The sequence below is a fragment of the Cebidichthys violaceus genome, unplaced genomic scaffold, assembly GCF_023349555.1.
Source record: "Cebidichthys violaceus isolate CVI_PGR_0920_01 unplaced genomic scaffold, fCebVio1.0.p SCAF_36, whole genome shotgun sequence".
NCBI classification, from domain to species: Eukaryota; Metazoa; Chordata; class Actinopteri; order Perciformes; family Stichaeidae; genus Cebidichthys; species Cebidichthys violaceus.
Window position 1 is genome coordinate 2,274,154 of NW_027176550.1, and position 18,075 is coordinate 2,292,228.

General features: G+C 40.9%; 3 protein-coding genes across 4 annotated transcripts; all 3 read left to right on the top strand.

Annotated features, from left to right (window-relative positions):
- The first annotated feature begins 831 nt into the window (after positions 1-831).
- rpl27 (ribosomal protein L27) lies at positions 832-3,531 on the top strand. Its single transcript, XM_068725796.1, has 5 exons — positions 832-895; positions 1,424-1,506; positions 1,691-1,860; positions 3,028-3,138; positions 3,447-3,531. The coding sequence occupies exons 2-5, from the start codon at positions 1,426-1,428 to the stop codon at positions 3,493-3,495; spliced, it is 411 nt and encodes a 136-aa protein (XP_068581897.1). The 5' UTR covers positions 832-895; positions 1,424-1,425; the 3' UTR covers positions 3,496-3,531.
- A 1,894-nt stretch (positions 3,532-5,425) lies between these two features.
- On the top strand, positions 5,426-9,226 carry ifi35 (interferon-induced protein 35). Its single transcript, XM_068725810.1, has 10 exons — positions 5,426-5,632; positions 5,719-5,745; positions 6,114-6,221; positions 6,460-6,618; positions 7,515-7,631; positions 7,704-7,842; positions 8,003-8,112; positions 8,195-8,378; positions 8,538-8,644; positions 8,735-9,226. Exons 2-10 carry the CDS (start codon positions 5,731-5,733, stop codon positions 8,939-8,941), a joined length of 1,146 nt encoding a protein of 381 aa, XP_068581911.1. The 5' UTR covers positions 5,426-5,632; positions 5,719-5,730; the 3' UTR covers positions 8,942-9,226.
- A 3,025-nt stretch (positions 9,227-12,251) lies between these two features.
- LOC137884091 (uncharacterized) lies at positions 12,252-17,877 on the top strand. Of its 2 annotated transcripts, XM_068725782.1 has the most exons (3): positions 12,252-12,305; positions 13,411-14,591; positions 16,813-17,877. In XM_068725782.1, the coding sequence occupies exon 2, from the start codon at positions 13,467-13,469 to the stop codon at positions 14,394-14,396; it is 930 nt and encodes a 309-aa protein (XP_068581883.1). In that variant the 5' UTR covers positions 12,252-12,305; positions 13,411-13,466; the 3' UTR covers positions 14,397-14,591; positions 16,813-17,877. The 2 variants fall into 2 exon arrangements, 1 of the variants encoding a protein (XP_068581883.1); XR_011104694.1 differs by lacking the exons at positions 12,252-12,305; positions 13,411-14,591 and adding an exon at positions 14,602-15,484.
- Positions 17,878-18,075: the final 198 nt, after the last annotated feature.

Here is an 18,075-nt window from a genome sequence, read left to right on the forward strand (position 1 = left end):
TATACCGTACTAATAAAACAGTAATATACCGTACTAATAAAACAGTAATACTTCTGTGTTAATAAAACAGTAATATACCATATTAATAAAACAGTAATATTCTGTATTAATAATACAGTAATATACCGTCACACTGACAGGGGATCAGTCTGCATCATGAGTACTTTTACTTCTACTGCTAATAATTTAAGTATGTTTTGGAGCTGATACTCCAGTACTTTTAGAATGAAGTAATTAACTACTCAAGTACTGTACTTTACTGATAATCTACACCTCTACTCTACTGCATTTCACAGAGCAATATTGTACTTTTACTCCACATATATACTCGTTAACCTCAGATTAATAACACAAAATATCATCAATAAATGATTACATTATATTTTAAAGTATTATCAGGTTCAACAGTAAAGAGATGAACACATTAATGCAGTAATAATTATAATTATTCTTATTATAATTATACTATATGTTGTTCTCATAGAGCAGTCTGCATCATGAGTACTTCTACTTCTGGTACTTTGAGTATATTGTTGTGTTTTTGTTTGTATTTTCTCTTGTAGTATTTTTACACCGTGGTTAATTCTTCCACTTCTGATTTTAACATTTTGAACGCAGTACTTTTACTTGTTGTGGTGTAGTTTTACCTTCTATTCTATCATCAACCACAGCACTAAATACACAAATTAACCTTTTTATTATTTGTAAAAAAAATGTACATGATAGCTTCCACGCGACGCAGTTTTTCTACGTTAAATAAATACATAAAAACAAACGGACTCGTTTCGAGCAGAAAACTACACCCGGAAGTGACGTGTGTCGATCGGTGGCGTCAAAGGTCACCGGAACCTTCTCGGCTTCCTTTCCTGCTCGCGGTGGCCGTAGAACAGCATCAGTGAGTGAACTTTCCCTCCGAACAATCTTCAACCATCGCCCCGAATCTGAGCGCTTTAACTGCTTTTATCGCACCACACGCACCACAACGAGTCCCGTAGCTGAGACCAGTCCGGTATCTCCGTGTGTTTTTAATTGACAAAGGGAGAAAATGATTGTTTATATCGCGGCGCTTCATTTTCCAACATGGCGGTGTCCAACTGAACCGCGTCGTTTAAAGGGGCTGGTTATGTGTATGTTAGGACTCTGTAAGGCGCCATGTAGTTCAACACAACGTACACGTCGTATTCACAGCGCGTGAGAGTGAAATAAAATGTTTAAAGCTGTAGAAACTGTATGCTAGCTCTTCCCTAGCTGGATGCTAATGCTAGCTTAGCGTGATAACCAAAGCAGCACCGAGCAGCAGGGGACGTTTACAATGTGTCCCCTCAGGTTTCTGCGTCGTCTTTGATCTCGCTAATGTCGCTCGTGAGGTGCTGAGTTGTTCGTGGTGACACGAGAGGTTTGACTTTGTGTTTATTTGTGGCAGAAATGGGCAAGTTCATGAAGCCTGGGAAGGTGGTGATGGTCCTAGCTGGACGCTACGCCGGGCGCAAAGCTGTCATCGTCAAGGTAGGAACACGTCTGTGTGAGATGTGGTGTTTAACGGGTCTGATGGACAACAGAGGTCTCTCAACGTGTACGTACTTAGCAGACATGTGTGTTCTTTCCAACATTAGATGTCAAGCATACAACCTTTAGGATTGATTCAGAGTTGTCTTCTTTAACCCGCAGTTCGTTTGTTGTCTCTTTCTAGAACATTGACGATGGCACAACCGACCGTCCGTACAGCCACGCTCTGGTCGCAGGCATCGACCGCTACCCCCGCAAGGTGACCACAACCATGGGCAAGAAGAAGATCGCCAAGAGGTCCAAGATCAAGGCCTTCGTCAAGGTGTTCAACTACAACCACCTGATGCCCACCAGGTCGGTGTCTGATGTCTGCACTCACTTCCTCTGAGTGTTGTCTTGTTTTATTGATGTGTGGCAGCGAACATAGAGCGTTTATTCTCCAGAAGAACAGATGTGGTGGAAGGTTGATGAAACGAAATGTGTCCTGAAGATTAAGTGATGCGCTTCAACACTGATAACAAACGCTCCATGTGACGTACGAGATGAGTCTGTTAGGTTATATAAATGAGTCTGTTAGGTTATATGAGTCTGTTAGGTTATATAAATGAGTCTGTTAGGTTATATGAAATGAGTGTTAGGTTATATGAAATGAGTCTGTTGGGTTATATAAATGAGTCTGTTAGGTTATATGAAATGAGTCTGTTAGGTTATATGAAATGAGTGTTAGGTTATATGAAATGAGTCTGTTAGGTTATATAATGAGTCTGTTAGGTTATATAATGAGTCTGTTAGGTTATATAATGAGTCTGTTAGGTTATATAGATGAGTCTGTTAGGTTATATAGATGAGTCTGTTAGGTTATATAGATGAGTCTGTTAGGTTATATGAAATGAGTCTGTTAAGTTATATGAAATGAGTCTGTGAAGTTATAAGAAATGAGTCTGTTAGGTTATATGAAATGAGTCTGTTAGGTTATATAGATGAGTCTGTTAGGTTATATGAAATGAGTCTGTTAGGTTATATAGATGAGTCTGTTAGGTTATATGAAATGAGTCTGTTAGGTTATATAGATGAGTCTGTTAGGTTATATGAAATGAGTCACTGAACTGTGGGTGTAAAGGGAGAGTTGAACTACAACTCCCATGGTGCATTTTGTTAGGAAACGTGTTGCTGAGCTCGTTGTTCTACATTCATTCTAGTCTTTGATCACATCTGACCTCGTCTCATGTCGCTGTGAAGACGAACACAGAGTGAAAACATGAAGACCGTAGTTCATACGTTCACTGAGCTCATTTCACCTGTAGGAGTCACACGTTCACTAAGTGTGACCTTCTAGATCAGAGCTGACATACTGGTTAACATGAGACGGGTTTCACATGTGGACTGTGAAGCTCACTGGTAATCAGATTACAAACCTGTTTATCTCAACGACCAGTGAGGCTGAGCTGTGATCAGTGGAGGCTTTAGATGATGATGATGATGATGATGATGATCATCCATTGTGTGCTGCGTCTCCTTCAGATACTCCGTTGATATTCCTCTGGACAAAACCGTCGTGAACAAGGACGTCTTCAGAGACCCGGCCCTCAAGCGCAAAGCCAGGCGGGAGGCCAAGGTCAAGTTTGAGGAGAGGTGAGTCGGTGTGCTTCAACTCCACCTGTTGGGTTCCTGTGATTGGAGAACGTCCAGACTGTCTGGATGTGTTGGGTTCCTGTGGTCGGAGAACGTTCAGACTGTCAGGATGTGTTGGGTTCCTGTGATCAGAGAACGTTCAGACAGATGTTGTCTGCATGCTGTCAGTGATGTGAAGCAGCTGTTATCGTCAGTCATTCGTGCTTCATGTTTCAGATGTTTGGTCATGTTGGATGGACTGGTCTCCTCTGTCCTGTGATGTACTGTGTACTGTACTGTGTACTGAACTGTGTTTGTTCTCTTTTCAGGTACAAGACGGGCAAAAACAAGTGGTTCTTCCAGAAGCTCAGATTCTAACTTCACTCGGTTTCACAAATAAATGTTTAAAAAGAAGTTGACTGTTGTCTCTTTGTTGACGTCTTCTCACCGTCTGTCTCAGTCTGGAGGGTTCTTGATCCGGGTCATGGGTCCTCTAAAGAGTCCTTCAGAAGTACTCCCTGCTGTCAGGACTACGTAGTGAATACGTAGACTGAAGTCAGAGTATCAGTTGATTTATATTCTAATGAACAGATTTGTACCTTCATGCTCCTCTGTACACTTTGAGTACTTGAGTACTTTAATCAAGTACTTTATAATGTAGCCTCAGTGTTGTACATAAGGAACAAGAAGAAGAGCACCGAGTCAGTATTAATGTATAAATACATTAAATGATGATTTTAGTTCCTGTTTGTTTTAAACACAAAATGATTCATTTTATCTTGAGGGTTAAAGTTCAATCAATAAAGAAGTACTTTGGTTTCTTGAGTCCTGTGAAGTAGTTTTACTTCATGTACATGAAAAAACTACTTCATGTACTTGAAGTAAAACTACTTCATGTACATGTTTTATGAGCGCTGGTTGAAAGTAACAAAGTACATAAAGTAAATTTTTGAGGTACTTCACTGGTGTACTTGTATTATGCAGTTACTCCATCTTTCATGTACAACGTGTACTTTAAGATGTTTTTACAAACGATACTTTTATCTAAGAAGTTTTACTCCCATGAAGTCGATCAGCTTCAAGAGTAAAATACTGCTGACGGTTCACAGTAATACTGTGTACAATAAAACACTGGTGCAGGTATTTACTTAAGGAATACTTTTGATACTTGAAGTACATTCTAATATCTGTACTTGAGTATGAATGTGTACTTGTAACTGCTTTTAGTGTGTGTGTGTGTGTGTGTGTGTGTGTGTGTGTGTGTGTGTGTGTGTGTGTGTGTGTGTGTGTGTGTGTATATATACACACAAAGGGTCCGAGTACTTGTCCCACTGTTTAATGAATTTATATACTTCAGAGTGAAACAAGTAACTAAGAACAACTAAGAACAAAAATAAGTAACTAAGAACAAGAACAAGTAACTAAGAACAAAAACAAGTAACTAAGAACAAGTAACTAACAACAAGTAACTGAGAACAAAAATAAGTACCTAAGAACAAGTAACTAAGAACAAGAACAAGTAACTAAGAACAAAAACAACTAAGAACAAAAACAAGTAACTAAGAACAAGTAACGAAGAACAAGTAACGAAGAACAAAAACAAGTAGCTAAGAACAAGTAACTTAAAACAAGTAGCTAAGAACAAAAACAAGTAACTAAGAACAAGCAACTGGTACTTTTGAGGTACTAGTATTTCCATGTTCTGTTACTTTATACTTCTACTTATAGTATTCAAAGATGTTGAAGTGAGCCCCACTAGTGATGAACACATGAACGCATCAAGAACTATAATCCAGTAGTTACTGTGAGGAGAACCATTGTGCATCCTGTTTACTTTTAATATATATAGATATATATATATATAGATATATATACTCGTACCATAGTATTTCTACTCGGGTATTGCTACTTTTACTTAGAGTTCAGAGTACTTCTGACGTCAGAGGCTTTGACTGTGACGTCACTACAGCGGATGTGTTTTCTGTCTCAGTGATGAATGAAGGGGACTAGTTAACGCTGCGCAGTGATCGGTGACTCGTGTTTCTGTGGACGGTGTGAGCATGCGCGGCTACAGTAACAATAACAATACAGCGTGCTGCCTGAGGACTGGTCATTAAGTGATGTAATAATAATAATAATAATAATAATAATAAAGTAAATATTAGTCGTGATGGTTAGAAGTAAAATCCACTCCCAGTCCTCTCAATGCGTTTTAATGTAACCATGTTTGTGACAGCACCTGAACGCACCACACGCTGCAGCGCCCCCTGCTGGCGGAACGAGACACGTTCAGGGCGGCCCGGGAAAAAGAAAGCGAAAGCGTGAAGTGGACTTCACGGCACAGATCAGATCGTCGACTGGAGGTAAGTTCGTCTCCTTAAGAAGAACCAGAGAACAGAGCCACGTTCGGTCCAGCTCGTTAACTCAACGACGACACGGACGAGTTCACGTACAACACGCTCATCGTGACGCGCGTGACGGTGTTCTGACGCGTCGAGGGACTACTTTAAGAAGAGTGAGGCCTAAAGTCCGTCTTTATTAGTTCACAGTGTTCACAACATTTACTGCTCTGTGACTGACGGACGTTTCCATTTATCACAGTATCCTGTCAACATGTCTTCAGACGAGGTGAGGCTGCTGGTAAACACCTGTTGATCCATGTTGTTGTTATTATTGTTATTATTATTATTATTATTATTATTATTATTATTATGATCACACTTCACATCTATTGTTCTTCCTGTTACACTTCGTATTGTTTTGTTTTTGTCACATTGTTTCAATCAGAGGTGGAAGAAGTTATTGATCAGAAATAGTACTACAGTACTACAGTGTAGAAATACTTTGTTACCAGTGAAAATACTAAAGGATTAGCTTCAAAAGATACTTACAAGTCAAAGTACTCATCGTGCCCAACTTCAGAAAGTACATTTCAGTGAACAAGTACACATCTCTTTTATTATTCATGGTTTCACGGTGGTGTCTTGGTGTTTCAGGAGTTCTCTCTGGTGGTGGATGATCAGAACCTGGTGGAGGATCAGAACCTGTTGGAGGATCAGAACCCGTCCATGGAGCAGATCAAGGCTTCAATCAGTAACTACAAGGTGTTCTCACATGAACTCTTTATACTAAAGTTAAACTACTCGTGAACACATGATGTACAGATTCATCAGGCGTTTAGATTCAATATTGATGAGTTTTGATGTGAGAGATACTCGTTATGATATAAATGTATATATACATATTACACACATATACATACATATATTTCTACATAGTCTGCACTAGTTTATGGTCAAAACAAAAGGCCCTGTTGACATGAAGGAGCTTCTGTGTCCACAGAAGAAACACGAGCAGCTGATCCGGGATCAGCAGGATCTGTCTGCCAGCAGAGACCAGCAGCGAGACGTCAGGCAGCAGTTCAAGCAGCGCAGCGACAAACTGACCCGGGGTCTGCTAGAGGACCAGAGCACCTACCGAGACCAGCTGGAGAACGAAAAGGTATGGAGATTAATATTAATAATAATGATAATACATAATACAAATAATAATAATGATAATACATAATACAAATAATAATAATGATGATAATAATACATAATAATAAAAATAATAATAATAAAAAATAATAATACAAATAATAATACAAAATAATAATAATGGAGATTAATAATAATGATAATAAAAAATAAGAATATAAAAAAATAATGATAATAATAATAAAATAATAATAATACATAATAATAATGGAGATTAATAATAATAAAGACACGTCATTACCAGCAGAGTGTTTTTGTGTCTAAGCTACAGTCAGAACTTTAATAAATAATAACTGTTTGTGGTATGTACGCTGACAGTATATTATATTATATATATATATATTATATATATATATATATATTATATATATATATATATTACGTCATACATCAGGTTCCTCTGGTGGTATTTTCCCTATTCTGTCTAAAGAGAAGCAGCCAATCAGAGCGCAGGAGTGTGTAGATCACTGACCTCAGATATGAATCAGTGTTAGTGACTCACTGTCTCCTCAAAGGTCCTCACCAACACAGCGGTCGCTCAGAGGACGCTCGGCTCTGATTGGTTTCTTGTTATTTGGGCGTTATGGAATCTTGAAGTGAGGCAGAGGAACCTGTTTCTTCTTCTATTGTTTGAATATACTTCAGTGTATTAATACTTTAAAACAGTACTCAGATCATTGCATGATACAAGAACAACAACAACAGGTTTGTTCACGTCGACACGCTCTCACAGACACGAGTATTTATGAATCTATAATAACAATAATCCTCATTAAAACGTGCTTAACACTGAACAATGGAAAGAAGACATGCGTCCCATGAAACAAGCGCTCCACTGAATGTGTTTCTGTCCTGCAGATGAAGGTGATCTCCATGAAGCAGGAGCAGAGCGAGCTGATGGACGAGATCCAGAGAGTCGAGGAAGCTCTGAAGAAGGAAGAGGCCAAAAACGACCATCTGCAGCAGCAGGCCGACGTAGGTTGGTCCCACTTCAACACGCCGATCTGTCTCAGGACCCCGTACCAACCCGTCCCTTTTGGATTTCAGGTGTTCACGGCCGTACCAGAGAGGCCGGTGGTCTTCAGGGGCTCGACGGGAAGCGGAGACGACACGTTTGAAATGAAGCCTCGCGTAGTTTACCCGATGGAGGGCGGCACGGCGCTGATTAGATTTGAGGAGAAAGTAGGTGAGTCTGTCAGCGAGCTGCGGTGAGGAGCGATGTCTGTGTGTCAGAGTGAGATCTGAGGGATTCGTTTAAACCGCCATTCCCCGGTTGATGCACGGTGAGCGTGTTCTGGACTGGGCGGTAGTCGCTGATGTGTCTCCCGTGTTCCTCCCGTCACCAGTGGCTGATAAGATCCTGGACATGAAGACGCACCGGGTCGCTCTGGGACCAGACTGCAGGATCACTGTGGAGGCCCGGCCGGTTCAGCTGATGCTGCCCAGGCTGGTGGAGGTACAGCAGATGCCCTCTCCACCTCCCCCGAGTGTGGTCAGTGTCGGTATTCATTTCCTGTGCCCGTCTGTCTGTCCTGCAGATTGACTCTGAGGTGAGTCCTCAGCACATATTGATCTCCAACCTGCCCAAGATGGAGACCAGCATGCTGCTGGACAAGCTGGAGATCCACTTCTCCAAGAAAAGGAACGGCGGCGGAGAGGTGGAGAAATGTGAGCTGCTGCCCGACTCTGAGCACGTGGTGATCACCTTCGTGGAGAAACACAGTGAGCACGCTTCTGTTCTTCTGACGCTTATGATGGAGAACGTTTCTAAATACTGTTGGTGTTCAATACATCATTCCTAGGATATGCAATGTTCCGCTGGCTGGATGTAGCGTCTGTTTTAGTCTGGATCCCAGCTGATGAAGCTCTTTCTACCATCAGTTGCCAGAGGTCTGACGGAGAAAGAGCACCATGGGGTGGAGCTCCAGAAGAAGAATCACAAAGTCAGGGTGACTCCTTTTCTCAACGGAACGATTACAAACTTAAAGGTGAGAGAAGAAGCTCTCCATGATGTTCTGCTGTTGTCACTTTCTTCACAACATGCTGGAGTTGTTCTAGTATTTTATTTTGCCTTCCAGACCAAGATGGCGGTTTGTCCTCGGACGGTGCTGCTGACGGGAATACCCGACGTCATGGAGCGGGAGATCCTGCAGGATACGCTGGAAATCCACTTCCAGAAAAGCGGCAACGGCGGAGGAGAGATCGAAGACTTCCTCTACAACCCGGCGGGGTGGCACACCTCCGCCCTGTTTGAGGGCGTGTCCACCGACCGAGAGGAGGAGTGAGATCTGATCACCGTCAGCAGGATTCTGTTATCACTCTTTAATCACTAAATCATTTAACACCAACATCTCTCAACTCCTGTAGCTACTGGTGATATCAATTCAAATTTAACTATATTCATTCATTCCTTCCTGTTATTCAAATACAGTGATTACAATCTCATTGATCAACAAGGAAACTTTTATTTTTGCAGTTTTATTAAATTTTTATGTAAATATCCTGCTGTAGCACATTATTACTCTGTGTGCAATTAAACTGTCGACAATAAATCATGAAAGAGAGGCGAACATGTTCTTTTCTTCAGGTATCGAACTCTGGAAATAGTTTATTTGCTTTTTTGTGGTGAGTTAGCTGAAGCTAACCGCTAACAACTGAGCAAGAAGCTAACCGCTAACACAACTGAACAAAAAGCTAACCGCTAACAACTGAGCAAGAAGCTAACGACTAACAACTGAGCAAGAAGCTAACCGCTAACAACTGAGCAAGAAGCTAACCGCTAACAACTGAGCAAAAAGCTAACCGCTAACAACTGAGCAAGAAGCTAACCGCTAACACAACTCAAGCAAGAAACTAACCGCTAACAACTGAGCAAAAAGCTAACCGCTAACAACTGAGCAAGAAGCTAACCACTAACACAATGAGCAAGAAGCTAACCGCTAACGCAACTCGAGCAAGAAGCTAACCGCTAACAACTGAGCAAGAAGCTAACCGCTAACAACTGAGCAAGAAGCTAACCGCTTAACACAACTGAGCAAGAAGCTAACCGCTTAACACAACTGAGCAAAAAGCTAACCGCTTAACACAACTGAGCAAGAAGCTAACCGCTAACACAACTCGAGCAAGAAGCTAACCGCTAACACAACTGAGCAAGAAGCTAACCGCTAACACAACTGAGCAAGAAGCTAACCGCTAACACAACTCGAGCAAGAAGCTAACCGCTAACAACTCAGCAAGAAGCTAACCGCTAACACAACTGAGCAAGAAGCTAACCGCTAACAACTGAGCAAGAAAGTGAATATTCCTTCATATTAATAATAAACACTGTAAACAACACTGTAACAATTCAAAGAGATACACTTATGTGATGAGGGTTCATTTACAAATAAAGTGAGTCAGTGAGTGTGTGAGTGAGTGAGTGTGTGTGTGTGTGAGAGAGAGAGAGAGAGAGAGAGAGAGAGAGAGAGAGAGTGTGTGTGTGAGTGTGTGTGTGTACACTTGCCTACCTATCTAACAGTGGGCTTAAGGCGTTGTTACACAGTCCTGATGGTCATGCTTAAATCAATCATGTCTGAACTCTCTGGTATATTTGTTTATTGTAGCCTAGTGGGGACATTAACGTGTGTGAGTGTTGAGGGTTTAGTGTTGAGTGTTTAGTGTTGAGTGTTGAGTGTTGAGGGTTTAGTGTTGAGTGTTTAGTGTTGAGTGTTGAGGGTTTAGTGTTGAGTGTTTAGTGTTGAGTGTTGAGGGTTTAGTGTTGAGTGTTTAGTGTTGAGTGTTTAGTGTTGAGTGTTGAGGGTTTAGTGTTTAGTGTTGAGTGTTGAGTGTTGAGGGTTTAGTGTTGAGTGTTGAGGGTTTAGTGTTGAGTGTTTAGTGTTGAGTGTTGAGGGTTGAGGGTTTAGAGTTGAGTGTTGAGGGTTTAGTGTTGAGTGTTTAGTGTTGAGGGTTTAGTGTTGAGTGTTGAGTGTTGAGGGTTTAGTGTTGAGTGTTGAGGGTTTAGTGTTGAGTGTTTAGTGTTGAGTGTTTAGTGTTGAGGGTTTAGTGTTGAGTGTTGAGTGTTGAGGGTTTAGTGTTGAGTGTTGAGGGTTTAGTGTTGAGTGTTGAGTGTTGAGGGTTTAGTGTTGAGTGTTGAGTGTTGAGGGTTTAGTGTTGAGTGTTGAGGGTTTAGTGTTGAGTGTTGAGGGTTTAGTGTTGAGTGTTGAGGGTTTAGTGTTGAGTGTTGTGTTGAGTGTTTAGTGTTGAGTGTTGAGGGTTTAGTGTTGAGTGTTGAGTGTTGTGTTGAGTGTTGAGTGTTGAGTGTTGTGTTGAGTGTTGTGTTGAGTGTTGAGTGTTGTGTTGAGTGTTGAGTGTTGAGTGTTGTGTTGAGTGTTGTGTTGAGTGTTGAGTGTTGAGTGTTTAACGCAGCACTGATCCTAACGACTCGTTCACACGTCGTTCTAAACACTCCTCCATTGTGTGAATGGAGGAGTGTTTCAGCCTGTCTGTCAGACCGCAGGGGGGCTGTTAACACTTATAGTCTAAATCACTCCCCTTGAGTCACTTTCCACCAATGAGATCAGTCGGCTGAACCACATCAACAAAGCCCTCCTGGTTACCAGGTACGGAGCCTTACATAATACCTCGTTTGGACACGTTATCTCGAGGACACAATAACAAAACATGTTGACGGGACGTTCGGCTCGTTTGACGGGAAACGTTCGGGAGTTTCCAGACGCCGTCATCCTTCACCCTGAGGCTGCTGGCTCCCGAACCTTCTCAGAAACATCTGTTATTCTACTGGGCTGAGGTATCAGGGTCAGAACATGATGATGGTCCAGGACCTGCTCTCAATGGACACAATGCACCGAAATACACATACGGTTCAAAACAAGGACAAACAAACAGTAAAGACTTTGACTACTATAATAAATGACATGTACAGAGATATATAAATACATGTGTACAGTGTATTTGTCTTTCTATCAGGATGAAGTGATAGACGTCATGAGTACACAATGAACAACACAACACAAATACTACACATTAATACATTAATACGACACAAATGATTCATTTACTATTTTAATTCAGCTGTTTGTCTTCATGTGATCATCAGTGATGAATACTGTGTTCTTACTAATACTACACTGAGAAATACTGTGTTACAGTGAACGTACTAATTCTACACTGAGGTACTGTAATACAAGTACCTCAAATCTGTACTTCAGTACAGTACTTTAGTGAATGTACTCAGTAACCTTCCATCACTGTGGACTGGTCACATGTCAGCCAATCACAGCGGCCGTAGAGATGAAGTTCATCACATGATGTCATCATAAGATAAGATAAGAACATATATAATAATTTACAGGATTACAGCATCTTACAGTAGAGTACATGACGTCATCCTTTTCTTCTCTCAGCTCTGTAGTTAAAGTACTTAATATACATATATATATATTAAATATACATACATTTGCAAAAGTACTCAGTACAGAATGGCTCACTTCATAATATGGATTATTATATTGTTGTGTTCTGATTATTGGTGCATTAATGTGTTTGTCTCTTTAACGGAACAGCAGCTGAGGGTGGAGCTCATCTTATCGTCTGAAAGAGAAACCAGATATGGACCCAGACTGGACCTGAGAACACGACTGGACCTGAGAGGTACACATTTACATCTTTCAATGATTAGGATGTGTACTTTGCGTGTTATTAAGCTGCCATAATGCAGTAAAATACGGTAAACAAACAAATAAGAGTCCAGTGAAACAGGTGAGGTACTGGAGGACCTATTGTTCTTCTAATGTTTATTATCATTATTATTATTATTACTATTATCGTGTGTTTCGTCACAAAAAGTAAACAAACTCCTCCCAGAGATTAAACCTGATTGCCTTCAGATTTGGTCAGTTTGCTCTTAAGACCTTGGCAGTGAAAAGTTACTCAGAGATCAAAAAGTTATGAACTATGTGTCCGTGGCGTGGCGGCAAAAAAACACCATTCGCCATGAAACAGGAAGTTATTGTAACTCGGCCGTACATTGTCTAATCTGCGCCAAATCTCTCATATGTCATAAGATCCTGACCCTGAACACATCTGTATGACAATTTAGAATCATAGTAATAGCGCCACCTAGTGGCAACAGTAAGTCATAGGTTGTGTACTTTGACATCCTGCTCCTCACAGATTAATCAGATCCCTCTCAAATGTTGTCAGAACAGTCTTACCTTGATAATGCTTTATTGTGAAGATTGTAAGAAGTTTGTGAAGGGCATCAGACCTTTACCAGATTTCCCATGTTTGATGAGTCTCCGGTCCTGAAGTCTTTATACTTTGGCTTGTTTCTCTAAGTAGGTAAATCAGATCAACATCAAATTAGTTCCACACAAATGTAAGAAGTTCATAATGTCAGTTCATGAAGCTTTTGATGTTTCGTCAAACACCGTTGCCATGGTGACGCAGTCTTCGCCGTAAAAAAACCCGAAGGTGCTTTTGAGAGTCTAAAAATGCTTGAAACATAAGCAAACTTGGCTCACAGATTTAAAATAGAAAGTGTAGTTACATATTATGATTTTAATGCTTCAGAGTGGCAAATCGGCTCAATAGCGCCCCCTACAAAATTTCTACGAAGCAGCCCTCGCAGTACGTTTAACATAGATTTACAAAATTTGGTAAGCAGATGTATCACATGTGTGCTTAAATAAAAGTCTCTTGGGTCCATGCTATTTATGGGAAAATGTTCACTGAATGTTGTTTTTGTTTGTTGCAGTGTTTGTACACAAATTCTACAGCCTCCATCTTTGATCTGATCCTGAGAACAAGACGATGGGTAACTCTCTGGAGATGAGACAGTATCAGGAGAGAAGAGAGAAGATAGAACTGGACTGTTTCAGGGAGAAACTCCCCGAGGGTCCAGATCTGACCGTCATCAAGAGCGTTGTGATGTTCACCAGTCTTTCTGCTTCAGACAGTCTGAGACAACACTACGAGACGAGGAAGATGGAGGCGGACGACTGCGCCGCGGACTGGATCAAGAGTCTGGTGGAGAAGATGGCCGACTTAACATCAGCTCCCACACTGGCCGGACTCGGAGCGCTGGCCGTCGCCGTCTTCATCGACATCGTTTCCTTCAGTCCTCCCGAGGAGAGCACGAAATACGCTCTGAGAAGCGTGTTCGCCGATGAGAAGGCCTCGGAGGTCTGGGATCAGATCGACGAGTGCCTGAAGAGATGCGTGATGCACCTTCACGACAAAGACGAGCTGACGGGAGACCTCCGGCGGATCGAGCGCCTGCTGAGCGTCGCCCTCACCAAGCTGAAGAACTCCATGGTGAGGGACGGGCACATGTCGTCCTCGGCTCTGAAGGCCTGGGTGAACGGGACGGCCTTCCACGTCCAGATGCTGATTCACCTGGTGAGACTCGGAGGGAATCGAACCTGCGACCCCGTAGAGAAACTCCTCTCGACCTACCAGAGCGACCTGGAGACGCTGTTCACAAAGCACAAAGAGCTGATCCAGGCAAAGTGCAGGATCAACACCTCAACAGATTTCAGAACCTATAGGTATACACGTCTGGAGGATGAAGATTCAAAGTCTTATAAAATCCATAACGATGTCCCCAGCAAGAAATATCTCAAGGTTTATTATGATCAAAGGTACGGCAGACAGAAGGTTGAGATCCAGCAGTACTTCAGAGACGTCAGTCAGAACCTGCAGAAGCTGGTTGATCAAAGAGGATCCTTTATCGTCCAATGAGAGAGAGGCTGACGGATCTGAAGACCAGAAGAACGTGACCCTTAACCCACTGGAGCATCTCATTCCTACGTGACATCAACATAACTAAGAGCTGCTGTGGTTGTACTAACAACAAGCTTCTTATTGTTAAGCAGACATCAAGAGACCTCATGTGACCAAGTGGTCCAATCACACGTGTGAACCGTCTAATAACAGGTGATGACAATAAACAATAAGTCATATAATACTGGTTTCTGGTGGTCTGTTGGGGTCTTGTTGGTGCAGCTCGGTTCCTCGTACAGAACCAGCTCCTATAGGGCTGCGTCTTAGTTCATACGTAGTTCAACCTTCCTAGTAAAACATTATTATGTGGCAGCTTGTGTTTCAATTCACAGTTGTATTAATTTACAGCTTAATCTGTCACATTTTATTTTGAATTTTGTGTGTTTCCATTATTGTGTCTAACCCTTGTTCACGTGTTTCTGAGAGGACGTAGTTTAGTTCCCCTGTAAACAAACAATGCAGTTAACAAAAGCAATGTACAGAATAAGAAACAGACTTCAAAAATGTAATACTAATCCCACACTGTGAAATACTGTGTTGCAGTAAAGGTACTACTACTACTACTCCTCTGTAGAAATACTCTGTTACAGTAAAATAATGAAGTATCTTTACATGATTATTAGCTAAATATTTTCAGAAGCTGTCAGTTATGAAGTAATATAGTGCAGTAGTACAGTACTCTGAGTTGTAGTACTGTGAAAAGTACAATATTTACCGCAGAGATGTAGTGGAGGAGAAGTAAAACGTGTCATGAAAAGAAAACACTCAAGAACAAGTATGTTAGGATTTCACCATGTGGTCTGAACAAAGAAACTTGTGCCGATGAGTTAAAAATGTATTTTATTTCTTATTTTCAATTTGTAATATTTTAATTTATCATCTAACGATTCTGTTGAATATGTGAATTTTATCTTAATGAGCTATTTTTGTTTGGCGTTGTTTTATTTTGTTCACGCTTCCTGCGGAAGCGCGTCCCACCTTTTCTGTACCACCTAGGCTCCCGTAGTCCCCTCTTCCCCTCACAACGGTGCTTCATGTTGTTGAGGGTAAGTTGTGTGGAAGAGTTGTTGCACTGTTTTGTTGTTTTCTTCAAGGAATGGAACTGTTCAGTGCTACGCGCTTAATGAACTGCTAAGGCGATGACATTATGCCTTTTTGACAGTTAAAATTATAGGTTTTGTGGCTGTTTCATTTTGCCTTTTTGGCGCCATTTACTTTGATCTCAGGCTGCCCTGTCAACGTTGCGCGGCATTCCTTTTGTGTAAATTCTGTTGTTTTGCATGTTTAGGAGCGGCTGTATAGGAAACGTGAGACCAGAAAGCAACGGTGTGTTTTTTTACAAAACTCTGCGCTCCTCCAGCTCTCTGCTCTTCTGACTCGCGTTGGTGAATGGAAGCACAGAAAAGAGAAGCTGCTTTGAAAAGAACCTAGATCACAGTGTTGGAGCTATTTATTTGATATTAGTATTTTGTTGTTTAATTAATAAGTAGTATTGTTTAATTATGCTAGATGTTTGATTATTTAGATTAGATTGATTGTTTGATATATTAAGATTGATTTTTCTCTTTAATAGTAATTTGTTTAGTTATATTATGTTTATTGTTTAAGTACTTAGTTTTGGGTTATTTAGTTGGTTAGTTCTTTGGGTAAACACTGTGGGCACCTTTGGCTATATATAGGAGTAGGTAGGACCAGCATGCACCGGGGTGGGCCTATAGTGTTTTACCAGCACATCACAGGAGACACAGTGTGAGACAGGAGTGTCTTTGTCGGAAGCCTGTATGGACAATCTACTCTTTCCTGCCTGCGTAAATTACCAACCACGGTGCATCAGTGTCGTTTGATTATTATTTGTTTTATTTTGTTTTATACGACAAATGGCCACTACACACAGTCACTGGTTCAGTTCACTGGACGAATATCTGACTGTTTTGCTTTGTTTTTTTTTGGATCCTGAGGAAGACAACGGATAACTTCTATGCCCCGTTCTCTCCCCTCTAACGTCAAGAAGAATACCCTTATTCCCTGAAGAAACTCTGCTCTTATAACATCACATGTGTGTTGAAATGATCGGTTAAGTTTCGTGACGTTCGTAACTGACGAGCTAACTAGCGTTAGCCGCTGCGCTGTTACCAGCTCATAACTTACCAGCTAATAACTTTTAATAACTTCACTTTCAAACCTCAGAGGTTCACTGATATCTGACTGAGATTGTGACGATTTTACAGATGATTTATACTTCATATTAACGGAGCTCAGGTAGACGCTTATCAACCCGAGATATCACTTTAAGTCCGGTAACGTTACAAACGTTGAGATTAATTACACGAATACACTGAATTTGAGTCTTTTTTAAAATTCTGTTCTTGTTTAGTTACAGGGAGTCAGGAGCTGAGGGGAGAACGACAGACAAACATTCAGCAACCATGACTCTGAATGAAGACATTAGTCCATTTGTAATATCTACATGTGACCATCCTGTACTTAAGTTACAGTTACATTAGCTCTCATCCTGTACAAAGCCTTCACGAATAACACAACCAGTAGATCCTGTCACACCTGTATGTCAAGCTGGGTTTTTGTCCTGTCTCCACGTTTGTTTTGTGACTTCCTGTTTTATTTTGGAAATTAACTCTCTTCTCGTTTCAGGTTCCTTGCCCTTCCTCATGTGTCACCAGTCTGATTGTCTTCCCTGATTCCTGATTGTGTCCACCTGTTCCCCCACTTCCCTCATGTGTACTTATAGTCGGCGTCTCCCCTTGTCCTGTGCCAGGGTGTCATGTCCTTTCGTCTTGCACACCCGCCTTATGCGAGTATCAAGTCCAAGTCATAGTTTCGTCGGTTCCGAACCTTGTTATAGAGTCCTTGGTTGGCCGTGTGCCGTTTTTTGCTTCACAGCCTTTTTGTTAGTGTCTGATTATTTTCTTGTTTCCTCGGTAAGAGAGATTTTGGTTTTGCTTTTTGCCTTTTCGACTATTCAGCTCTTCGAGTCAAATCGGAGCGTTTTTACTTGTAGTTTACTGCCTTCCTCGAGAAGAGATTTTTGGTTTGGCTTTTGTCGTTTGACTTTACAGCTCTTTGAGTTAAATCGGAGCATTTTTAGTTCTACTTTGTTATTTTCTTCTTTCCTCGCTGAGAGGTTTTTGTTGGCTTCCCGTATTTAATATTGCCCAGCTCTATTAGTTTAGCCAGAGCATTTCCCCGTTCTTGTAAATGATTTCTGTGTGTATTTGTGTTTATTCTGCTGTGTAAAATGTGTCAATCTTCTAGCTTTGCATCCTTGTGTTAACATTTTTGATAACTGTTTAACTTTTCATAATTTTCTCAATGTGATTTGGACAATTTTGGAGAAAATGTGCCTGCAGGGAGAGGGGGATTTATATAAAACATATAATGTATAATATGTGTTACTGCAAGTTAATAAACATGTTTGCTGACATTTGTTTTGCTGCTGTTGTTAATGTTAACTGTCTTGATTGATTTCCTCTGCCTTAGGATTGCTCTATATATATATGTATGTATGTATGTATATATGTATATGTATGAATAAAATAAATTCATTGATAAATAAATTGTTTTAATTACTATAACTGATTGGAAATTAGTTATTTAACATAGTAACTGATTGTTTATTTAG